Genomic DNA, 26,082 nt, shown 5'->3' with positions numbered 1-26,082 from the left:
CGTCATGTGCCCCTAGACCTCTTTTGATGCACCCCCATGATCGTATTTGCCTCGGCAGCAGCTGCCTGACACTGGTTGCTCCAGTTTAGTTTTCAGTTAACTAAAATCCCCAAGTCCTTTTTCATGTCACTTTTGCCCAGTGGTTTCCCATTTAGTGTGTAAGCAGAGAGATGGAAACCCTGAACTGAGCCCTAACGCAAGTGTGACAGCAGCCTTACTTTGCATAATTTTGTTTGTTATTGGCTCCGTCCAGGGGTCCAGTCATTGTGTCTGTTTAAAATCCTGAAAATGGCACTGTTAGATGGGAGCTGGACAGAACCTATCTGGGCCATTAATGAAAACTGCTGAAACAGGCCAACAGGTGTCTTTTTCAGCAAGTTTCCGTTCATTTCCAGCATTGCGCCAGAGGAAATAATCTGGTCCACTACATGGTTATGTATACAGACCGCAAATATTTGTTTCCTGCTAAAGGATAATGAAACGGGTGACCTCCAGTACTCTGCCAATTATAGTTGTGACTACAATTTCGATACCCCTCAACTTGGCACAATGCAGTTTATAATATATAATAAGATTTTTGTTTTGTCATACAAATAATGACATCATATAGCCTATGATGTCATCACTTGTATGACAGACTGCAATATTGTAATGACTATGTAGAAATCACCAAAAAATGTTGTTCTAAATGGCAATGATTTACACAAAAAGCCAAATGCTAGTTACTGAACTGTACACAAGATCCAATCATGATTGATGCCTGAGTATATTTCAACAAAAAACCTTTCCGCCTTCTTACTCTAACAATATATTAATATATTAATCATATTTTTCTGGGCTGACATCTGTTCAGTATGCTCCACTACTGCAATGAAACCATCAGGATGTGAAATGCTGCTGACACTCTCATTATCACATATTACCACTAAAAGTCCTTGGGGCTGGGTGATCTGTCTTCATCAAAGGGACAAGAAGTAGCTAAAAGCATAATTTATGTAAATCCTGGACGTCTGATGATCATCTCGTCTTCATTCCAAGATAAGAAGCTGCATAAGTGGAGATGCTACACAACAAAAGACAATATGGTAGCCTTAAAGAAGAACAGAGATAGGAGCTGCCTAGCAACCCTGCCAGAACTAATGGTCACAAGTGATATTTAACCCTGGACTACTACCCTGGGTGAAGATTCGCCCAATCAAATTACCAAGCTGGTGCCACCGGAGCGCTAGTCATTTAATTTCTTTTAATACAACCAAACTGTGTTGAGCTCTTACATGTATGATGATGTAATTGGCAATTGTTGTACAACTATTTTTGTAAAATGAAGTTATCTTAATATTTTTTATTGTTTTCATGTCAAACGTATTAACGTCTGTCCGGGAAGGAGTAGCATTGCAGGGTTAATTTTGTGCCGCATTCTTCAAGCTGTCTTGTGTCTTCATTATGAAGACTGGAATAATATACACGGAGGAAGAATCAAGCTTGTATCATATGTAAATCATTAGTAATACTACCGTATCAGCCTCTCGGTTTAAGGATATTCTAAAGTACTGGTGCCAATTATGCACCGTAATGTCATTATGAATACATTTTGTAGTTTTTATTGATTTTCCAGACATACAGTACATAAAAATGGAAGAAGAAAAAAGAAAAAAATTGTTTGACAAATGTAGAGAGCAGGTGGGGAGGGGAAATTATTTAGTTGGGGGAATGCAATTTTGCTGCATATTACATGGATGTCGTACATGCTGGTCTTAATTATGGATTGTTAAAGGGGGTTCTCCAATATTGAGCTATTGATGACCAATCCTGCAGGAGACAAGGGTAAATTTACACATACCATAGTTATATAGTAGGTTATGCTGAATGAAGACAATGTCCATCTAGTTCAGCCTGTTTGAACAACCCCCTTGTATATCATATCGTTCTAGAAAGGCATCTAGTCCCCTCTTAAACACCTCTATGGATTTTACCACATCCTCATGCAAAGAGTTCCACAGTCTCACTGCTTTTACAGTAAAGAACCCCCTTCTATGTTGGTGATGGAAAATGCTTTCTTCTAAACGTAGCGGATGCCCTCTTGTTACCATTGCAGTCCTGGGTATAAACAGATCATGGGAGAGGTCCATGTATTGTCCCCTCATATATTTATACATAGTTATTTGGTCACCGCTTAGCTGTCTTTTTTCCAAGGTAAATAATCCCAATTTGGATAGCCTCTCTGGGTATTTTAGTCCTCTCATTCTGTTTATTAATTAAGTCGCCCTTCTTTGTACCCCCTCAAGCGCTGCAACATTTTTCCTGAGCACCGGTGTCCATAACTGTACGCAGTATTCCATGTGGGGCCTGACAAGTGCCTCGTATAGTGGAAGAATAATGGTCTCATCCCTCGCCGCTATGCCACTTTTAATGCACCCCAAGACTTTATTAGCTTTTGCAGCAGCTGACTGGCATTGCTTGCTCCAGTTAAATCTTCAGTCCACTAGTACCCCCAGGTCTTTTTCCATATCACTTTTCCCTAGCAATACCCCATTTAGTATATATTGGTGACATCTGTTTCTCCTGCCCATGTGCATAACCTTACATTTATAAATATTGAACTTCATTTGCCATTTTTCTACCCAAGCCCCCAATTTATCTAGGTCCGTTTGTAGCTGCATATTGTCCTCTGTTGTGTTGTCTTATATAATTTTGTATCACCTGCAAATATTGATATTTTACGGTGCAGCCCCTCTATCAGCTCATTAATAAATATATTGAACAGAATGGGGCCTAGTACTGAACCCTGTGGCTCCCCACTAGCAATGGTGGCCCAATCAGAGTATGATCCACTTATTACCACCCTCTGCTTTCTATTTCTGAGCCAGTTCTTTACCCAGATACACACATTTTCACCCAGACTGAGCTATCTCATTTTATATATCAGCCTTTTATTCGGCGCAGTGTCAAATGCTTTAGAAAAGTCCAGGTATACAAGATCAATAGACTCTCCCATGTCCAGCCTAGAACTTACTTCATCATAGAAGTTATACAGTTTTCCTTGAGGTATTCTAGGATGGCATCCCTCAGAAACCCCTCAAATATTTTTCCAATTATTGAAGTGAGACTTACCGGCCTGTAGTTACCAGGCACTTATTTAGACCCCTTTTTGTATATTGAAACCACATTGGCAATGTGCCAATCCAGTGGTACAACTCTGGTCTTAATAGTGTTCATAAATATAAGAAACAGTGGTCTAGCTATCACATCACTTAGTTCCCTTAGAACCCTTGGATGTATTTCATCCGGGCCCGGTGATTTATCGAATTTGATCCTCTTTAATCGGTTTTGCAATTCCTCCTGTGTTAGGCATGCAATATTTAGTGGGGGGCTTATTTTATTTCTATGCATCTCGTGTGGCATTTCATTTTCATTCATGAATACACTTGAGAAAAAACTATTAAATAGATTTGCCTTCCCCCTATTGTCTTCTGTGGTTTCTCCTACATTATTTGTTAGAGGGCCACTGCTTTCAGTGCAAATCCTTTTACTGTTTATATAATTGAAGAATAGTTTAGGGTTATTTTTGCTCTCTTTGGCAATCAGTCTCTCTGCCTCCTCCTTAGCAATTTTAATCTTTTCTTTACATGATTTGTTTTCTTCCCTGTATGATTTTAGCGCTTCTTCGCTGCCTTCTTGTTTTAGCAGTTTAAACACCTTCTTTTTTTCTGTTTATTGCCCCCCTTACAGTCTTATCGAGCCACATTGGTTTCCTTCTACTTGTGGTTCTTTTATTTTTAACGGGCATGTACTGTTCACATGAGGTAATTAGGATGTTTTTAAACTTCTCCCATTTGCTATCTGTACTATTATTTATGAGGCCATTATCCCAATTAATTTTACCGATAACAGTTCTGAGTTGATCAGATTTTGCTTTACTAAAGTTAAGTTATTTTGTCGCTTCCTGATGAGGCTTCTTGTTAAATGACAGCTGGAAATTAATTATATTGTGGTCACTATTACCCCAGTGTCCCTCAACCTGCACCCCCATTATTCTGTCTGGTTTGTTAATTAATAATAAGACCAGAGTGGCCCTCCCACTACTTGGCTCCTGCACTAGTTGGGTAAGATAGTTATCTTTAATTGTTCTCAAGAATTTATCACCCTTGTGAGATTTGCAGGTTTTGTCTTCTCATATTATATCTGGATAATTAAAGTCCCCCATAATAATTATTTCATTGTGGTTTGACACCTCTTCTATTTGGCTTAAAATAAGATTTCAGTTTCTTCTGTTACTTTTGGTGGCTTATGGAAAACCCCTACCAGGTTTTTGTTTTGTTTTTTTCCCCTGTATTTCTACCCACAGAGATTCCACATGTTAATCTCCTGCACACATATCTTCTTGTAGCTTTGGAATTATATAGGATTTAACATACAGACATACCCCTCCCCCTTTCTGGTTTCCATGGTCTCTTCTGAAGAGATTGTAACCCTGTAAATTCACCACCCAATCGCACTTATCATAGAGCCATGTTTCCGTTATTTCTACTATATTGTAATTTTCATCAGACATTCTCGCTTCAAGCTCACCCACTTTACCGATCAGACTTCTTGCATTTGTTGCCATACAATTTATACAGTTGTTGTTGTTGTGTGTGTCAGTCTCTGCCAGTGTATGTTTGTCTCCAGGCTACACCCGCATTATTGGATTACGCTCCTGGCTTTTGACCCTCAGACTTCGGACCTGACCTTGCTATACTTGACTCCTTTGTACCGTGTACCCTCCAGTTGCCGACTTGGACTGTCTGACTTCCCTCTGCGTTCGTTTATTTCCAGTGTTTTTCTGTATCGGTCCCCGTGCCCCACTTCCCTAATAAGTGTAGGGACCGTCGCCCAGTTGTTGCCCTGGGGCTAAGCCCAGGGGGGCAAGTGGGTAGGGACAGGGGTTGCGGGTAGGATCAGGGACTGCCCCCTGCACAGACCCAGTCCCTGACACTACTAAATCATCTTTACCTGGTGCCACACCGAGAATTGCTTTGATAAAACTCCTGCATTATAAAGATCTGGACATAATTTTAAAGAAAGCAAGAGAACTAAAAGAGTTAATTATGGATGGTCACCGTATAGCTGTGTTTCCACAAGAAGAAAAAAGAATCACAGCAGCACTCCAAGGATTCAGCCACACCGCTGGTGCAAGGCACTATGCAATAGCCTAGTTAGGGTCCCGACTGTGTTTCCAGATTATTTAGGCCTCATGTCCACTAGAAAAATACAATCCACGCAGATTCCGCGCGGATTTGCTTTAAATGGTATTTTTTTGCATGTAGATATCCGCACACATTGCTATCAATGTGATAGCAATGTGGCCGATCCGCGGCAAAATGGAGCATGCTGCGTTTTTTCTCCCGCGCGTAAAAAACGCAATTCTTTTAAAATGCCATCCGCGGGTGCAAAAATCAATTTAATGGACCCGCGGATGGCCAATGATTCCCTATGCGCAAAATCCACTGCGGAATCCGCAATTCCATTTACCCAGTGGACATGAGGCCTTAGTGGATAGACAAAAAAAAAGAAAACAGATGCATTTGCAAGACATTAAGAGAAGGTTGCGGGGTTTGCTGCTGCCTTATGCAATTTTGTATCAAGCATAGCTGAGAGTTGTGATGTGGGGGGAGACTTTTTTCTTTGATAATTCTAGGGATGCTGCCTCCTGGATTGATAAACATGAACAATATTTATATAACAGTAATCCATCAGGGCTCATGCCCACGGCCGTGACCGACTCTGCCAGTGGAATATTGCAGCGGAGTCCGTCACAGCGCCCCCCAAAACCCCCATACTTACCACTCCGGATCCGCTGTACGCATCCCGCATGGAGGGCCGGCGCGCATGCGCAGTACAACACATGACTCGCCGGCCGTGTCAGATGACACAGCTGGCGGGGCCGCGTATTCACACGATACTTCCACTGTACCACAGCAGAAGTATAGCGCGGCAGCTGGCTTCCATTGACTACAATGGAAGCCAGTCAAAAGTATTCCCGCGGCATTTAAAACATGCCACGGTTTATTTCATGCTGCGGAATTCCACAGCGTGAACATTGAGCTATTAGGTTCAATAAATCCCTTATAGCTGCGGTGCAACGCCGTGGAGACCCGGCCATGGGCATTAGCCCTTACACTAGTGCATTATTGGTAGATTATTTGTTAGATAGGTGTGGGGGGCTCCTGGATAATGCTCCCTAGGCCTCATGTCCACGGCAAACGTCGATTTTTCATGTGGATTTCCACAGCAGATGCACTGCAAGTCATCCTTAAATTGACTTTTTTATCGCTTGCGGGAGATCTTGGATTTGTACTGCGGATCATCTATGTGGAAAAAATGTGAATACGCAGCCCGCCCACCGCGTCATCTGACACTGCTGGCGCGTCATGTGCTGTACTGCGTATGCACGCTGGCCCTCCATGAGGGAAGCGGACGGAGGATCTAGAGTGGTAAATATGGGGGTTTTGAGGGGGTGCCGTGGCGGACTCTGCTGCGATATTACGCTGGCGGAGTCCGTCACGGCCTGTGGGCATGAGGCCTAAAGCGGTGTGAAGGACCTGTGTTTTGTGGAGTAACCTGACGTTTTGATTGGCCCCATTTTTGGGTACCAAGACTTTTTTGGTGACTTTTTATTGTTTTTTTTGGAATACAAAATGAACAAAAACAGCAATTTTCTATTTTACAAACTTAGTCCCATAAGGGGACTTGAAGATGTGATAGGTCAGTTGCTAACATTATACACTGCATTAGTTATGTAGTTCAGTGTATTATGTGGAACTCATTTTTTTCACTGACTTATAAGCCTATTATATAAGTCACTGACAAAGACTAGTAGACTTTTGTGAATGACAGGCCAAGAGGCAATTATTTGGCCTCTGGCTTCCCTAAGAACCATCGGCACACCATGAGTGTATTGGGTCGGTGAGATGAGTGAGGGAGTCCCTTCCTTCTCTAACTGCGGTCAGCACTGGTCACAGGGATAAACCGCCGGTATTGGAGCTAGCTCTGTTCTCAGAAATCACATGTATGTTAGGATGTGGGAATGGGATTTTTTTTGTTAGGGTGACATCCAGGTTTTATAAATTGGTGGGCTATCCTCAGGATCCCACAGCGCCGCCACTAGGAAATACAACTTATCACAAAAAAACACCCCCTCATACGGCCATGTCAACAACAGGCTCATCACTAAGGGGTTAAGCTCAGCAGTGAGACCCCCATCGATCAGCAGGTTATCCCCTATCCTTGTACAAGCCCTCACCTTGTGCTTCCAAACCCTCTACTACAGAGAAGACCTCAGGTGTCCTGACTATGAGATGCAGCCATTGCCTATCCAACCCTGCCTCTCCCTCGTCTGGCACACCGCTGCCCCCTCCCCGCAGCCCTCTCCCTCCTCTGGCACACTGCTGCATGCCCCCTCCCGGCTGGTCACATGACCTGCTTTAACTGTCTGCGTTCCAGCAGCTACCCTGTTGTCATGGTTACCGGCCGCATACACATCACGTGGTCTATAGCCACAGCAGGAATGGGCGGGGTGTGACGCCGCGCACTGCGGGGATTGGTTAGGTCAGGAACCCATTACCCGGGAAACAGAGGCGGGGCGGAGTTAGGGGACCCGGAAGGAAGGAGAGAAGTAAACATGGAGGTGGGGAGGAGCGAGCAGTGGACGCGGGGAGACAACCGGGGGGCTATCGGGGAGCTGCAGCCCGCCGCGGGAGAGGTGAGGCTGCTGTGTGCGCCGGCCATTACTGGACTTATATAGACGAGGCTGCTCAGCTACTGCTGACTGGTGGTAGTGAATGACCCCCATCTTATACTCCTCCCACCTGCCATAAAGCCTAGGGCCCCCTTCACACAGGCGTATCTTCTGACTGTGTGTCCATGTTTGCCATGAATGCCCTACAGCCCGCACTGCATAACGTTGGTGTAGTCAGATTGGCGCTTTGTGCAAGCATAACAACCCCCAACGCAGTCTGTCCGATATTCCTTCGTATCAGCCTGCTGAAATCAGCCATTAAAGTCCATAGTAGAGCGTGACATCAGGGTGGATACGGAACGCCTGCGTATTCACTGCGCTGTCTTACGGATGTTGCCCGGAGACGGGCAGAAAAAAGCGCCATCAGTTGGGCTTTCTTGTGTTTTTTTTTTGCACACATGAAAAATGCAGCAGATACGGATCTAAAAAAACACGTGCGCAAATCAGGACGCCTGCAACGGGCACAGACAGCAATAACGGTGCGTATCTCACAGAACAAATCTGCGCCCCTTCCCCCCGAGTAAATGATCCCGTAATGGCGTCCATCCGACGCTGTTCACATCCCGTATTTTTGTTAGGCTCAGAGGACAGTGACGGAGGGGTCTTGTTGGCTCTATGTCATGGGTATCTGCGGAGACCTGCAGACGGGTACCAGGGCACAGGTGACCCCATAGACTTCCAACTTAGATATTGTACTGCTCGCATGCCAAGTCATGGCGGCCCCCAGTAGCGGTGAGAGAAGAGCCGATGTCTGTGGGACTGACCGACTTATCAATGGCGGCCTCTGGATTCCCCTTCATTACATATACTTGGGTAAAGGAGGATTGGGGATATTGGGTTTTAATGCCTGATTCTTCTTTTCTGGGGTCTCTGGCAGCCACTTGTCCCCCTTCACATTGACAATACTTGCAGGCATCCATGTGTATGGGGGGGTTGGGCTGAGAGCTGATGCAGGTGTATGGACCCCTCTAGGGTGCGTTCACACATCGCTGATTTGCTGCAGATTTTGGTGCAGATTTCACCCTTAGAATTTGAATTCAGCTGTCATCCGACAGCCGGGCACCCGCTTTCCCTGGCACGGGAGACAGATGCCAAGCTCCAGTGCCGCCCATAAAAAAAAAGGTGTATGCATCAGAATAAAGTCTCTTAATAACCGCTGTCAAAAGCTTTTAACCCCTTCCCTCCTTGCAGCATAATAGTATGCCGTGAGCCACCATACTACTATGGCGCAGTGGTGACTCAGGAGCTGTGCCTCGCCATCACTTCCAGTGTCAGCTGTATTATACAGATGTTTCATTTTTTCACCCTGCCGCCTAAAAAAATTATGAATTTTTAAATGCAAAGATGACACCGCACCCAAAAAAAGGAGAAAAAAAGTAAACTAGACCGTGTCATTAAGTACCAAACTTGTCCGCATCTCTTACGGGGTTATGGGTGTTATGTGATGACACATTAATAACGTATGATGATTATTGGGGATGAATAGTGCATGGCGAGGTTTGTAGGGAATACATAATAGTTTAGGGTTCATCTCTCTAGGATTAATAATTCACATATTATACCTGACCCTATAGTTTGTTGTCTTTTCCCGTGATGCAGATGGCGGCCTCTCCTCCTTCCTCTATGTTTTCCATAGAGGAGTTCCCACCAAGTGGACAAGGTGCAGCTCTCCCCGCAGATCTTCCACCCTACAGAGGAGCAAACGAACATCAGAGTTCCCCCAACCTGAGACGAGGTAAAGGTGATGCGGTTTCGTTTGCGTGCATGTCTATGTGATGTAACCAGAGGCATGCTTCAGCCTCAGCTTTAGGCCGCCTGCAGACGAGCGGGTCGGATCCGGCGGCGAGAATTCTCGACGCGGGACCCGACCCGAGAGCCTGCAGTGACGAGCGCGTACTCACCCGCGCCTGGCGGCCCCGGCTCTTTCATGTGCAGGCTGCGGCGCAGCCGCCGCATGCGCAGACTGGAGCCGGCGGCCAGGTGAGTGCGAGCCCCGCACAAAAATAGGACATGCTGCGGTTTGTTTGCCGCGCGAGATTTCGTGCGGCCGTCTGCATAGGAGTGCGTATTGTAATGCACTCCTATGCAGACTTTCAGTGGCGGAAATCCCGCGGGAAATCCCGCCACGGGATTTCCGCCCGTCTGCAGGTGGCCTTAGGGTATGTCCATATGGCACAATCCAATAAGGCAGACCCTGCCTCTAAAACTGCAACAGAAATCCACAGCTGAGCCGCATAGATCTGTTGTGTGTCAGCACACAAATTTAGTCTTGTCTTGTCAGTGGGAAAATCCGGAATTTTCAAGGCGATTCTGCTTTAAAAAGTGCGTTTAAAAATTTCACACGCAGATTTTGCGCATCAACAGGGCTGAAACCATGTGCAGATCCACTGCAGAAATATTTGGATTTCTACAATGGTTTTAAAGGAAGATTCCGTGCAGAAAAATCTGCATTGGATTCCACTGAGTGAACATGTGCTCTCCCTAAGAAGTGTTTCTGACCCTTGTCCCAAGCCTCCCTCTAGCAAAGCCAGACTCCTACTGTACACTGATGAAGGGCAAAACCCCCGAAATAGCTGTATGTACATGGAGTCTGGCTTTGCTTGTAATTCCTAGTCATTGTTACAAGGCTTGTATAAAGAGTCTAACATTGACTTGAAGGAATGCTGCCTTCCAATAGGTGGCGCTGTGGAGGTATTATTCCATCTCCCTTATTTGCAGAAATTACTGTAGCTAAAAATTTAATTTCATCCATTAGAAATGAGTTTTTTCTATAGCGAGCGCATGATTCTCTGCAAAGCTCATTCAGTTGAATGCGGCAGTCATAGAATTTGTGCTACAGAGCTTCCACATGTGAATATGGCCTTTAAACTGCATTTGCAATAAGAAAAACAAGTGTTACTTTTCTTCTGATTTTTTTCCATTATTGACAGGCGCAGGTCTGATTATTGCTACACTTCAAAGCAAAATGTCACCTTGTGCCCCCTGCAGAATATGCTGGGATGAGGTACAGACCACTAGATGGCTTCTGTTTGGTTTACAGTGTTCTGCTTGATGTATATAGTAACACATGTTCATCCAGTTCAGTGTATTACCCCACAGTGTTTATCCAGAAGAAGGCAAAAAAAACCCAATGAGGTAGAATCCCACTACTTTAATTTATTACATGCTCCACTATATATATATATATATTTTTTTTTTTAACAGGCAAAGAACCTCGCAATCGTACAGAATCTGCTTCCGAGGTCCAGGAGACAGATCATGTGGGTGAGCTGAACCAGTTCCGGTCACGTTCCCGCTCTGCTCCATCCTCCTTAATGGTTGCTGCTCGATACGGACGAGAGCTGAGAAGAATGAGTGATGAATTTGACAAAAGCTTCACGGTAATCACTGCTTGATATGAAAGCTTTCTTACATTCTCTTTTTTGAAGCACCCCGGCCTGAGGTCTGTCTCTTTGTTTGCAGTCTAAGTCGGTGCTGGTTATGTGCTATTGTATTATAAAGTTTAAACCTTTCCAGTCCAATTTGTATCCTGGTTTTCCTAGGGGGTTTACTCTTTTTCTGCTGTTATACAACGGCGCTATCTGCTGGCTAAAGCCAGTACTGCATGAGGTGACACGTTGGATAGACTCTGATAGCAGAGAGGCTGGCAGTATACAGTAAGAGAACCCTGATGGATGTCTTCCAACATCGAAGCTGTACAGCCTTAAATCATAATGTCTTCACAGGTCAGACAGTGGATTGGAAAGGGTCAAAGAGGTTTTACAGCCATAGCAAAGGAAGGCATATCCCAAACAAATGTCATCATTTGGTGAATGGTGGGGGTGAAAACCTTGGTACACTCATGATTTGGAAACTGTGGCACTCTATTGATGTACCTGGCTTCCGAATTTCCCCCTGTAAGTGCTACTGCTGTCCTGGAGCTCTGCAGTTATTGCATCCCAGCCAGTTCACTTGCATGCTGTCTATAAACATCAACACCGTGCTTTATAGCATCATTTTCAACAACTTTATTGGGAATCTGTTACCAGACTGTTTCCTACAATTTAACTCCTTTCTACCCTATAATGTATATTTACGTCATGGGTTAGAGGGCTTTAATGCAAAATGGTGTATATTTATTGTATATTGATGGCTCACATGCTAAGCCCATGCCATCCACAGTGGGAGGCAGCTGTGACAGTTAGAGTCCAGCTGCAATGGCCAGGATCAGAGAGAACTCTGATCCCGGCTGTTCACTGCTTAGATGCCATGGTCAGTGCTGACTACAGCATGCAAGTTGCTAACAGAGGGCAGAAACTCCCTGTCATGTCATTAGCACTCCACAATGCAATCGTGGAAGGCCAATGGGTTTCTTTTGGCAACCAGAGGCCTAACAGTGGCTCCTAGTCCTGTCAAAGCTGTGTAAAAAAATTGCAAAACAACTACATGTTTAGTATTGCTACGTTTGTAGCAACCTGTACAATTAAATTTATGTAGTTTTTATTCTGTGCAGGAAACTGTAAAAAAAATAAAATAATTTTAGCATAATGAACTAATTTTAAAAATAAAGAACTATAAATTTAAAAAAAAATCCTTTTTTTATATAGCTTTTTACCCCTAATAAAAAAAACAAAAAAAAAACGGAAAAAATAGACAGCGAAAAAGAGTATGAAAAATTGCTCCTATATGTCATGGGGAAAAAAACGCAGCAAAAATAATTTTGGTAGCGGAAGAAAAAAAGAATAGGACAGTAAGACCACCACATGGGTAAAATCCCTAAAAAGTGTCTGGTCCTTAAAGGGGTTGTCTCGCGGCAAACATCAAAATTTTACATTACCCCATTCCCCCTGTCACCCCCCTGGCATAAAATAGCAAATTAAAGTGGTTTTTAAACCGCTTGCTACTCACCGATCCGACGAAATATGGAGTTATAAAAATCTTCTCCCTAAGATGGCCGCCAGTCCTTTCCCAGGGATGCACTGCGGTTTTCTCCCATGGTGCACCGCGGGTCTTCTCCCATGGTGCACCATGGGCTCTGTGCGTTCCATTGCCGATTCCAGCCTCCTGATTGGCTGGAATCGGCACACGTGACGGGGCGGAGCTACGATAACGACGCAGTGACCAGCTCTCCGGCATGAGCGGCCCCATTCACCAGGCAGAAGACCGCACAGCGCAAGTGCGTCTAAAAAAGCAAGAAGCCAGCGAAATTAGACGGAGCCATGGAGACGGGGACGCTAGCAACGGAGCAAGTAAGTGAATAACTTCTGTATGGCTCATATTTAATGCACGATGTACATTACAAAGTGCATTAATATGGCCATACAGAAGTGTATAACCCCACTTGCTGCCGCGAGACAACCCCTTTAAGGGGTTAAGTACATACAGCTTGTTTCTCTGTTTCGGCAGCTCCCAGCAAGTGAGGAGTCCAGGTTAGTAGCTCGGCTCATCTATCCTGATTGAGAGTCTTCTAGCTTATACTGCATGCTTAGAAAACTGTCAACCAGGCTTGATGGGCAGCGCTGCTAGGTCCTTGTGAGTAACCTGCACCCATCGCTTGCTGGGAGCTGCAGGAACAAGCTGTGCCTACTTGAAACCATTGCACATCACCCTATAAGTGGCAGGCCGCTGGAGTCAGCATGCCTGAGTTGCTCTTAGTGAGGATAGCATAAAATACACGACTGCTTCCCTTTGAAGAAAAACTGTCCGCCCTCCTGACATGCTGGTTTTACTAAATGCAAAGCAATTCTGGAGCATGCTTTCTTAGAATTCTGTTCTGTTCCTCTATTTCTCCTGGGAATGTGTGAATTAAATGGGACCTATTGATGATACGGTGTGTCCCTACACCTGAAAAGTCATCACTGTCAGGCTGTGTAGGGACAAACCCCATTGACCATTGAATGGTAACACCCAGTTGTCAGTTTATGTAGGAGGAATAAGAGGCACAATACAAAACAAACGAGGCTCCGCAATTGTGTTATATAAAATGACGGGTCTCCTTTAATGGGGTTAGAAGAGCTGTGAAGATATATACTAATACTGTATATCCTTAATACGATGTCAGAATGTTACTGTGACTTATGTATTACAATCTGGTTACTAAGTCGTCTATTGTTATACACTATCCCCAGGGTCTTCCTCGTCCGAAAAGCGCAAGTGCAGCTGCTCAGATGACCGGAAACAAGAGTTTACGGGAAATGTTTCTTAGTTTTTTGCGATGGAAAAGCAAAGACAAGAGCGAGTCAGAGTGTGAGAAGAATTAAACTATGGAGGAGCGGAGTAAGGTAATGCTGCTTCGGGTGGTCAGTTGGGATTGGTGGGTTGAGTATTACAGCACACTGTGTACATTCATAGCACAGTTTAGAGTACTACCTTTATTAGAATCTCTCTCCTTGGGCTTCCTTTACCTGCAGGTATTCACGGACTTCTAGCTAGAACTTTGGTTTAAGTTGAGAGAATGGGAGGTGAAAAGCATTCTGGGGCAATATCCAGGCTGCTGCCAACTACCTGCACCACTCAGTTCTAATTTTCAATCTAGTGCCCAGGATTACACTCCTTCTAGTTGTGCAGCTGTGTCATACTACCAGACATTTTTCAGAGTTTTTTGTTCTTCATCCTCTTTCAAAAACCATAGCTCTTTTATATTTCTCTGTTGATCTAGCCATATGAGCATTTGGTTTTTTTTTAACCCATTAAGGGCGCAGCCTTTTTTTTTTGTTTTTTTTTCCTCCCTGCTTTTAAAAAAATCATAATTCTTATTTATGCATCAACATAGCTGTGTGAGGGCTTGTTTGCAGGTCGAGTTGTATTTTTCAATGGTGCTATGTAGTGTACCAATAAAATGGACTGAAAAACGCTTACAAAAATTCTAAGTGAAGGGAAAACTAAATTCCACCATCTTTGTGGGGGGCTTGTTTCAACAGAGTACACACTGCAGCAAAAATGACACGATAACTTTATTCCGTGGTTCAGTACGATATGATACCTAATTTTATAGTTTGGGGTTTTTTTAATAGTTTTTTTTTTTTTTGCTGTACTTTTAAAAAAATATCTCTGATAAAAAAAAATTTCTGCCACCATCTTTTGATCTCCATAACTTTTTTATTTTTCTGTTGACATAGTTGTGCAAGGGTTCGTTTTTAGGGACTGGATTACCAAAAAAAAGCACAGTTCTGGCATTTTTTTTCTTGATTATGTTCACCATGCGGGGTATATAATGCGTTACTTTGATAGATCAGACTTTTACGGACACAGAAATATAAAATCTGCATTTAGTTTTTTTTAAATTTAGATACTTTATTATAAATATAGCAAAAGGATTTTTTTGGCTTTTATTACTGTTGATTTTTGGAATAATAAAACTTTTTTAAACTGATTTTTCCATTTTTTTTCTTTTAGTCCCCATAGGGGATATGAACTTGCGATGGTGTGATTGCTCCTGCAATATGTTGTAGTATCATAGTAGTACATTATTTCACAATCCAACAGGCAATTTATCAGTAATGGCTTGGCAGGCAAATTGTAATGGAAGCCCTGTAGGCTTTCAGAAGGCCCCTGGCTGCCATGGCAACTGCACAGGGGGAGGGGTGGAGTTTGGTGCATTTAAATGCTGCTGTCAGAATTGATGTCAGCATTTAAAGGGTTAACCGCTTTGAGCAGCGGTGTTACTGATCGATGCTATTGCAGGCGGGTATCAGCTGTAAGACAGCTGGCACTCGCATTGTATGGAGTGAGATCGACCCTCAATCACCCTCCATACAAACCCTGAACCTCCATGACGCAAGTGTACATTCTGGAGCGTTAAGGGGTTAAAGACAAGTTGTATTTTAATGGTACAGTTTATTGTACCATATAATGTGTTGGAAAACGTAAACCTTTTTAATGGTAAAAAAATGCAAATGCACCACTTCAGGGGATGTTCAAGTCACAGTAAGGGCTCACTCACATGGGCGTATTGTCACCTGTATTTCGCTGCGTACCACACGGTGAATGAAGGCAATGAAAGTCAATGGACTTTCGTTCTTCCATTCACACTTGCGAATGGACACTGCGTATCATACGCAGGAGAAATAAATTGCAGCATACTCTATTTCTCAGCATATCACATTCCCGTACACAGTGCCAATCACAGCTCATATGTGATCTCTGCTGGCAGAGGGTTTGGGTTGCGATGTGTACAACGCCGCGGGAGACTCACAGCCTTGTTTGCATAAGCTCACGTGAAAGAGCCCTGTGGATGACTATGTGACATGTAAGCTACAGGTTGGTTCAGTTATGACAATACTATGTTTATAAAAGTTTTACTGTTTTTTTTAAAAACCCTTTTATTTAAAAAATAATTTTTTTGTTTCGATATTTTGAGCCAGTGGGGCTGTCCGAGGGCTTTTTTTTGCTGGATGAGCAGTAATTTTATATTTGTATTCCCTAATTATAATATATCATACTACTAGACACATGCAAGAATTTTGATCATTTTTTTTTATTGGAAGACAGGTGACAAAAACACCACAACTCTAGCATTGTGGGAATTCTTTTTTTGACTGTTCACCATGTGGGATTAATAATGCAGTATTTCAGGCATTTTTGGATGTGACGATACCAGTTATCTTTATTTTTTTCATTGCTTAGGATTGCCTTGTGTGAAAAATTTATTTTTGACTTTTTTCTTTTTAGCCCCTTTAGGGACCTTGAACTTGTGGTTATTTGATTTCTTTTGCAATATACTGTAATACTTCAGTATTGTATTTTTAACATTTGCCTATTAAGCGCTTTACTAGGCCCTGGGCTACCACAGCAAACCATGAAAATCGCATCTTTCATCTTCCGTTGATAGGGCTTTGTGAGAGCTTGTTTTTTTGTGGGGTGACCTGCAGTTTGTATTGATACAATTTGGGGAGTATATGACTTTTTTCTTAAAAATTGAGGGACCAAAAAAGAGCAATTCTACCATAACATAATTGTTCTTTCTGACTGAGTTAATCATGTGGAATTAATAAAGTGATATTTTAATAAATTGGACCTTTTATAGATGTAAGGTTGTTTTTTTTAAACTTTTTAAATATTTTTTACTTTTGGATTAGTTAAAAAAAAAACAAAAAAAAACTTATTTTACTTTTTATTAGTTCCCATAGGGGACTTGAACTTAAGATTGTTTGATTGCTTATACAGTATAATGCAATATTATGGTATTGCATTATACTGTGTTTTAACAACCTGGCAATAAGGTAAAGACCTGCCAAATGATCATGGCAGCCCAGGGCCCTTCAGAACAGCCCAGGCTGCCGTGACACCCAGATTGATATGATCTTATGGCAGAGGGGCTGTTCAGGACATTTTAAATGCTGCTGCAGAACTGACAGCGTGATTTAAAAGGGCTAACACCTGCGGTCAGAGTTCTCTCTGATCGTGGCTGTTGCCAGCAGGTGTGAGAGACAGCAGATCCCCACCATGTATACCGTGTATTCAGCTCCGAGCATGCTCCATACACAGCATGTTCTGCAGATGACTATTTCTGTTCCAGTGCAAGGGGTATGTGCAATTAGGACGTAAATAGTCATATGTATGTCACAAAAGGGTTACAGAAACAAATCGAAAGCTTACCCATAATGAAGATGACTTGTAATACAGGATCCTGTGTCAGTCTAACGATGCCAGCTCCCATGGACCTATGTTATGCTGGTATACCTCTGAAGTACCAGGTCACACCAGCAGATAGGGGATATTTGGCATAGGAATGTACAGAAACACTGAGGTAGCTAATGTCATCAAGGAAATACTCGGATGTCGACCAGCTCATGCTGAATCAGTAGTTCAGTCACATTTGATGAGTTATCACCTTAAGGAACTGCGTGTGTAGACAGAAACCAGATATGAGTTGTCTAACTGGCTGACACATGCAAACCTAAAACTTTACTTTTGGCAAACCAGATTACAATTATGCGCATTCAGATTGCCAGATAAAGCAAGGAGTGGTTAAAAATACTTGACTCGTCCGTCCCATTGGGGTACACAGCTCTAGACCATGGATATAGCTACTCGTCACTAGGAGGCGGCACTAAGCAGAGAAGTGTTAGCCCCGCCTACCCGCTATATCCCTCCTGTCGGCACTGAGCTAACCAGTTTGAGTTCTGAAGAAAGGGTGGCCGTGTATCTGAAACCTAACAGGCACATAACTCGCCAGCTATAGTGTACGATGGTGGCTGCAGGGGATACACTGCTCTAGCCCCAAACTGCTTTTTCCTTCCCCATACGGTTGGTAAGGGGTTCCTGGTGGATGTTTCTAGCACTATTTGTGTGCTGCATGTGGGGATTGTGAGCTTGCCTTGATTGTGCCCTTCCTGGGAGCTTGGAAGCTCCGTGCTCTACTGTCTCCTCCCAGGTTTCCCAGCTGTTGAGAGCTTAGGTGTTGTCCATCGGTGGGGCTGAAGCACGGTGCATCAGGCCCACCTCAACCAATCACAGCGCGGGGCATGCTATCTGAATATTAGTGCTGATTGGGGCCGCCCCTCCTCCCCGCATCTCTAGCATTATACAGCAAGCTGCATTGGTGTTCTGGGACATGTAGTTCCGCGCCAGACGTTTCCCTGAGATGACAGCGCTGCTGCTACAGCTCTAGTCCATGGATAAGCTCTGCATGCGCTTGGATCCCCTACTTGCTTTATATCTATACCTGTAACTTGCTGACAGTTATTTTTTTGGGATGCTATGTCCAACTGCAAAGCTGAGGAGCAGAGACAGGGGTCATCCAGAGCCACTCATTGTGCATGCTGTTGGTGCATGATTAAAGGGGTTGTCCCGCGGCAGCAAGTGGGTCTATACACTTCTGTATGGCCATATTAATGCACTTTGTAATGTACATTGTGCATTAATTATGAGCCATACAGAAGTTATAAAAAGTTTTTCACTTACCTGCTCCGTTGCTGGCGTCCTCGTTCCCATGGAGCCGACTAATTTTCGCCCTCCGATGGCCAAATTAGCCGCGCTTGCGCAGTCCGGGTCTTCTGCTCTCTTCAATGGAGCCGCTCGTGCAGAATGCTGGCTCCGTGTAGCTCCGCCCCGTCACATGCCGATTCCAGCCAATCAGGAGGCTGGAATCGGCAATGGACCGCACAGAAGAGCTGCGGTCCACGGAGGGAGCAGACCCCGGCGGCCATCTTCAGCTGGTAAGTATGAAGACGCCGGACCGCCGGGATTCAGGTAAGCGCTGAGCGGTTTGTTTTTTTAACCCCTGCATCGGGGTTGTCTCGCGCCGAACGGGGGGGGGGGGGGGGGTTAAAAAAAACAAAAAACCCGTTTCGGCGCGGGACAACCCCTTTAAGTTCCCGTGTGGGCAGCTGGAGCCCTATTGCTAAATGTACTCCGTTGCGGCAGGTGGCCGTAGATCCAACTGCTAGCATCCTTCCCGCGCCACCCTTGCAGACCGCCGAGTCAGAATGGGCTTAGTCTCTATCATTGGTGGTCTCTAATTTAGCTGTAGCTTTCTCTGATATTCTGGAGAGGCTGGATCGGGTGTTGTTGCCTCCTAGCAGAGTGGAGTCTGGGAGAGAGGTTTCTGTGTCGCAAAATATTCCTCGTGGTAGGCCTCGGAAGTGGGCCAGGCCATCGGGGTCCAGATATTCCTCTGGTTCACCTGTATCCTTCAACCGGTTTCAATCATCTGGCATCTAGGCGGAGTTTGCTTTTTATTCTCGACACCTTAGTCAATAATAGGGAGAGCCTTCTGACTTGGCTTCTGCATCCGATATTGATGACGAGACAGCTTCTAAGCTGTCCTCAATGGTTGAAAGCCGTATTAACTTACAGGTCACTGACCAGCTATTTCTGCGGCAACCGTGTCCTTCCAGCGACTCAGACGTACCCCTAAATTTTTCCATTTGCATGAGGATTTTTAAGGATGTGATCTCCAGCTAATGGAGTAAGCCAGATAAACTATTTGTTAAGCCTAAAGGGTTGGATCTTTTGTATCCATTTTCTGAGGAATTGGTGAAATGCTGGTCTGTGTCCTCAATTTTCCCAAATTGTCTCTCATCTCAGCCCAGCGCATCATTTTTCCGGGTCTTTTATTTCATACAGCGAATGCCAGAGTCTTTTTGCCACCAGTGAAGTTGTATCCTCTCCGGGAGCAGATACCCTCTCTACGGACGCCAGACTGTGTATCCATTCACCATGGCATGCAAAGTGCTGGGTCTCATGGTTTCAGCCTTCAAGGCGATCCAATATGGGCAGTTCCATGCCAGATCCCTTCAATGGGCGATCCTCTCATGGTGGGGCAGTTTGTGGGATCTCTGGAATGGAGGATCTCAGTACCTTCTCAAACACAGCTATCCCTCCACAGATGGCTAGATTCTCCTCAAGTCCTCCAAGGTAACCCCCTGAGTACCTTCCAGTGGTAGCTGCTTACTACAGATCCCAGCTTGACCGGCTAGGGGGAAACTCTTTGGAGTTTTGGGATGCAGGGCGTCTATATCCACCGGGAGTCCAGGTTGCCCATAAATATACTGGAACGTCGAGCCATCTTCCTCCTTCTTCGGCACTTGGCCCATCAGTTGAGAGGTCTTCCGGTATGGGTCCAGACCAACAACACGATCGCAGTCAAATATATAAAATACCAGGGCAGAACCTGCAGTGTGAGAGCCATGGCTGAAGTGGCAAAAATTCTGTCCTGGGCCGAGGAGAATCTGTTGCCTCTCGGCAGTCCACATTCCCGGAGTAGGCAACTGGTGGCAGACTACCTCAGCAGAAGGACTACTTTGGTGAGTCGGCAATCCAGACTGCGATAAAGACGAGGAAGCCTTCCTCTTCCAAGGTCTATTATCAAGTATGGAGGAACTTCTTCATCTGGTGTGAGCAGCGAAAGTTTCACCCTATGTGTTTCTCCCTGCCTTGTTTGCTTTCCTTTTTGCAAAGCGGTCTGGAGTCGAGATTTGGCCTCTTTTCCTTTTAGGCCTCATGTCCACGGGGAAAATCAGGCCCGCTCCGGATTCTCCATGGAGAATCCGTAGCGGGTCCCTCCTGCCCTGCGGACATGAGCGCTGAAAATAAGAATAAATAAGAATAAACTTACCTCCCACCCGCTCCGTTTCTTCTCTTCGCCGCGGCGTCATCTTCTCTGCGTCGCGGCCGGATCTTCTTTCTTCGGCTCGGCGGATGCGCAGGATGACGTCGGTGACGTGCCCCGCGCATGCGCCGGCACGAAGAAAAAAGATCCGGCCGCGACGGAGAGAAGATGGCGCCGCGGCGAAGAGAAGAAACGGAGCGGGTGAGTAAAATCCGATTTTTGTCTCCCGCGGATCCGGACGGCTTCCATAGGCTTCAATAGAAGCCCGCGGGAGCCGTCCCTGCGGGAGACCCGCACGAAAATGGAGCATGGTCCAGATTTTTTCATGCTCCATTTTTTTTAAAATCACTTTTATTGACCATCCGCGGGTATTTATCTGCATCCCTATGGGGTGCGGATCCGTGGGCAGGAGAAGAGTTAAAATCCGCTGCGGATTTTAATTCTTATTTTGCCCGTGGACATGAGGCCTTAGGTTCAAAAATATTTTATTGTTATTATAACAAACACCAAAAGTCACTGGTTCAATCATACACGGTCACAAACATTTTGTGCAAACATAATGCAATACAAATTCTCATAAAATTGAGTGAGATATAACAACTAAGAAAACCAGTGTTTATCTAGTCAATAACGTGTACACAAGATTCCCAGGTGTTGGCCCTCTTGGTACTTTTTTAGTGTCATGTGAGCAGGTGTGATCGGCAGTCCACACCTTCTTGCAAGGTGTTGCTCATGCCATTCCTCCCTATTGTTCCTCAGTTCCACTGTGGGACCTAAACGTGCTGCTGACAGCAATACAATCTCACTTATTTGAACCACTGAAGGAGGTTCCTGTGCGTCTCTTGACATGAAAAGTTGCTTTCTTTGTGACCAATGGTTCCATTCACATGGTGTCTGAGTTAGCTGGCTTGGCTAAATCGCCGTTTACTGTCCTCCATCATGATAGGGTAGTATTACGACCTGTTCCGTCATTTCTTCCTCAGGTGGTATCCGCCTTCCACCTTAATGAGGAAATCACCCTTCCCTCTTTTTGCCCTGACACCAATCATCTGAGGTTATGGGCCTTCCACAGGGTGAACCTGGTGTGGGCTTTTAAGATCTGTCTCTCACGCAAGGCTTCCTTCAGGCATTCCGATTCTCTTTTTGTCATCCCTGAGGGTTTGAGATGCGGACTTCCCGCCTTCAAGATAGCTTTCTCCCACTGGATTCGTTCAGCTTTCTCCAAAGCCTACCGTGCGGGAGAAAAACTGCCCCCCTTCCGGGTCATGATGCATTTGGCTTGGGTGGTGGGGGCATCATGGGCTATGCCACCCAGGTGTGTAAGACTGTCACTTGGTCCAATTTGCACACTTTTTCCAAATTTTATTGGGTCAATACATTAGCAGACACCACTCTAGGCCGCAGTTCTGCAGATTGCCATCAGCAAACCATATGTGTCCTCGAACTCCCACACTAGATGGGAACTGCTTTAGGACGTCCCATTGTCTAGAGCTATGTACCTCAATGGCACGTATGAGTAAAACTACACTTTGGTACTCACTGTAAAGTCTCTTTCTTGCCTATTGGTGTACACAGCAACCACCCAATTTGAGTATTCTTTTTTTGTTGACCTTCTTCGTTCAAGGTGCTCCTTTGTCGCTGTACATGGTACTATCATGAATGAATTTATTCTTAGACTGTATGAGCGTCAGTATCATTTCAGGAGAATTTGAAGGAAAGAGGCAAGACAAAAAAGCACTTTCCAAAGTGGCATCTCCTCTTTCTGTTATCGCTTTCCTTTGCACATACATTGTTTTTTATGTGTACCACCTACTGGCTGTTCCTACTGTTTACTACAATACTGGTTGGCTCAGTGCCGGCATGAGAGATATAGCGGGTAGGCGGGGGGCTAACACTTCTCTGCTTAGGGCCACATCTTAGTGACGAGTAGCTATATCCCATGGTCTACAACTGTGTACCCCAATACGAAAGAATTTACGGTGAGTACCAAAGTCTAGTTTTTATGTTTAGTGGGATCGTTCATTTCATAAACTACAGCTTATGGTGACTACCAGGACTGATCAAAATGTTGCTAATTTACCCATCAGGATAAAAGTTGCTATTACCCTCGAAAGTCAGTGTGGACCGTGCAGCAGGACCACTGGCTGCACGCTGTGCATGTGGACTGCTACAGGAGTGTGCACGCACAGCATGCAACCAGCGCGTTCCAGCAGCATGGTCCATGCTGACTGGGTAGATGTGAAATCACCGAGCCCCATACTGTTCGTATATTCTCCGTTTGCATACCAATAAGTTAACTGGCTCCCTACAAGATTGGCTCTTAGGTTCTGTTCACATCAGTCTATGTGAAAATGTTCAGAATATGCCTGTAGCTATCCTGGTGCATATGCTGAACATTGCCACAGGCACCCATTCACCTGCCAGATGTCCTTCCTGGAATGTATTGGCCTTCCTTTCTAACTGTATAGGAAAACATATTGGACTGCTGTCCTACCCAGAGGAGCATGCATGGCTATTTGAGTCTCTTCACTTAGTTTATAGTATATAGTTGCTCTCCCTAAGCAGAAAAGATAGCGTTTCTGACCCTACAAAGTCTGTTAATTTAAAAACAAAAAGTGGTTTTTTTTTAACACTGTTGCCAATAGGAGAGACTTGCTCATAGGCTGCTGACAACCCTAGTGCGATAGCAAGCAAACCTTAGAGCCTATTCACATGGCCATATACAATTTTGGTCCGTGAAAAATACACTGTGGGCATATGCATGATGCGTGTGCGAGTTTTTTTAAATGTCCATATTGCATCTGTATTCGTTGCGTTTTGTGCAAAAAAACAAAATGGGCCAAATTGTGTAATTTTCTTTTCTCACTGAATCCTGGCAACATGTTATAAAACAACACTGAAAACGCATGAATTGCATATTTGCTGTAACTTTATGAGATTTCATTGACTTTAATTGGTTATTTAAGTTCAAAAATAGGACCAGCTGCGCTTGTGTTTTTCAGGTGTGTAACAAAAATTCTGAATACGCCAATGCAAAATAATGGTGTTGTATGCCATCTGTATCACAGCTGTAAAAAATATGTACAGAAAATACGTCCATGTGACTGGTCCCTAGCCTGTAACCCTGCCATGTTTAGAAGCCTATGTCACCTGCTAGATGCTGTGGTCCGGGGCCGTGATGACTATATTTATTTTATATCGTTTTGCGTATGGATTCTGGCTTTGCTTTCAGTTCCCAGTCATTGTTACAAGGCTTGTATAGTCTAACATTGACTTACAGGAAAGCTGTCTCCCAATAGGTGGCGCTGCAGAGGTATTATTCCATCTCCGCTATTTGCATATTACCCAGAGGAGCATGAAAGAAAGACCTTATGTCTTTTTACTCACCTTCTAGGTGCTCTCCCGAAGGAGAAAAGATAGCGTTCCTGACCCTGGTCCCTAAGATGCATGCGTACGTCTCCAATGGGGAAACTAGCTTGTGGGCCTAATTGGTAACAATCTCTACACAGTGCTATGGCATTTATTGGCTCTTCATATATATTCTCTCTTCTTGCAGCTGCAACAAAGGGGCCTGCGCTCTTCTTCACTACATCAGGGGACAGCAGCAGCTACTCAGCAATTTGTAGAAGACGGACTGAACTACTGCATGAAGACGTGGGCATCCCACATGAGAGTATACTCTGAATTATCCAATGTGCCACTATATATGTTTACTTTTTTTAATGTTTTTTAAGAACAAATCTTTTTTTATAAGGAGAGCACAGAACAAAATGTGACCGCCTAATATTTCTTTCTTCTGCTGACCTCTGAAATCATTAGGCATCTTTTAACACAAGGGGGGATGTGGTTGTTTCCTGCCACGGGCACACTGGTCTTCCCAGCTGGCGTCGTGGCTCGTTGTGCTGTTCCACTCATGATAAAATCCAGTTTGTTTAGGGGGTTAATGGGCTGATCTGGATGGACGTGTCTTTTTCTGGCCTTACATGCTATGGTAGATTGTAGTTTTTATACTTCATTAAAGGGAACCTGTTGTCGGCTTTTCCTGGGGCTTCTAGAACTCCACGGCTGCCACATCCTATAGGACACAATACCTCATTCTGCTGGGCTGCAGTCGGGGACAGAGAAGACGACTGTAATATACCAGTTTCCGTTAACAGGTCTGCTGCTGCAGCCGGACGACAACTTGGCCACAATAAGAGACTTTGAGGGCAGTCCAAATCTCGCAAAAGACCCTGTATATCATATCTAGATTAGACCTGACTGAAGGAAGGTGTTTTGGTTTTTTTTTTTAAAAAAAAGGAAAAGCACCATGAAAATCACTGTTTGTTGTGTGGTTCATAACTCCCTATCTGATACATACTGTCAGCTTTTGGCATACTGTTTTAAGTTAAATTCAATAATAAAAACAGTAAATCAGAAGTGCCGCCGCCAGAATTTTATCATTTAACTCTTCAAGGATGGTTTCATTCATTCATTGCATTTTTCATCAAAAAACTTTTTTCTTTTGCAGCATTTTTACCAGATATGTTTTCCTTGTTTCTCCGATAATAGCTGGAAATCAATAGAGAAGCGCTCTACAAACATTGCCGTTTTTGGCGCTCTTGCTTTGTTTTTACTATAAACATGCTCCAGTGGTGGTGGGTTTTTCCCTAAGAGCCTCTTCACACAACCGTATTTGCATGCGTAAAATATACCTGCGCAAAACACAGAATAGAACCCATTGATTTTAATGGGTTCATTCGCATTAGCTTGTTTTGCAAGTGCAAAAAAAAAGGACCTGTTCCCTTTCTGGTCTGTGGGAGGTGTGCAAATACCCAAGGGAATGCGTGAAACACTGTGCAAAACCATAAAAAAAACCCACATCTGAACCTCATTGGGCTAAATAGCATTTTATTCTATGGTAGTGGTTTGGTGTGTGAACTGGCCCTGTGTGCACAAAGTACAGTACTATGCACATACATGTGCGCAAATCAACCTCAACAATCTCGTTCACGCGCAAACACTAGGTTCTGAGAGGAACGGTTTGCGCATACGGTCGCGTGAAGCTGCCCTAATGCTGAATTTAAACACAACGATTACAGTGTGCAACAAATTTAAAAAAATTGTAACAGAGTAATTGATGATTCTGCAAAATTAAATCCTGCCGATTACACTGGTAAAACTGAATAATACTGTTTCCCTGAAAATAAGACACTGTCTTATATAAATCTTTGCCCCAAAAGAAGCACAGTGTCTTATTTTTGGGGCATAGGGGTGGGAGACTTGTACTCAC

At 44.3% G+C, this 26,082-nt stretch overlaps 1 protein-coding gene across 1 annotated transcript; it reads left to right on the top strand.

Moving 5' to 3' along the window:
- Positions 1-7,632: 7,632 nt before the first annotated feature.
- On the top strand, positions 7,633-25,229 carry BAD (BCL2 associated agonist of cell death). The gene is made up of 5 exons (XM_066582828.1): positions 7,633-7,741; positions 9,377-9,512; positions 10,982-11,157; positions 13,885-14,037; positions 24,367-25,229. The coding sequence occupies exons 1-4, from the start codon at positions 7,661-7,663 to the stop codon at positions 14,014-14,016; spliced, it is 525 nt and encodes a 174-aa protein (XP_066438925.1). The 5' UTR covers positions 7,633-7,660; the 3' UTR covers positions 14,017-14,037; positions 24,367-25,229.
- Positions 25,230-26,082: the final 853 nt, after the last annotated feature.

This window comes from Eleutherodactylus coqui, chromosome 11 (assembly GCF_035609145.1).
Source record: "Eleutherodactylus coqui strain aEleCoq1 chromosome 11, aEleCoq1.hap1, whole genome shotgun sequence".
NCBI classification, from domain to species: domain Eukaryota; kingdom Metazoa; phylum Chordata; class Amphibia; order Anura; family Eleutherodactylidae; genus Eleutherodactylus; species Eleutherodactylus coqui.
The sequence above is the reverse complement of the archived record's forward strand: the minus strand, read 5'-3'. Positions and strand labels throughout refer to the sequence as shown.

What these genes read in the sequence shown, in the direction of transcription:
- BAD (XM_066582828.1), top strand. Translation starts at nt 7,661, where the DNA reads ATGGAGGTGGGGAGGAGCGAGCAGTGGACGCGGGGAGACAACCGGGGG. An exon ending in TTCCCCCAACCTGAGACGAG is followed by an intron (nt 9,513 to 10,981) that starts GTAAAGGTGATG and finishes TTTTTTTAACAG; the next exon opens with GCAAAGAACCTCGCAATCGT. An exon ending in AATTTGACAAAAGCTTCACG is followed by an intron (nt 11,158 to 13,884) that starts GTAATCACTGCT and finishes CACTATCCCCAG; the next exon opens with GGTCTTCCTCGTCCGAAAAG.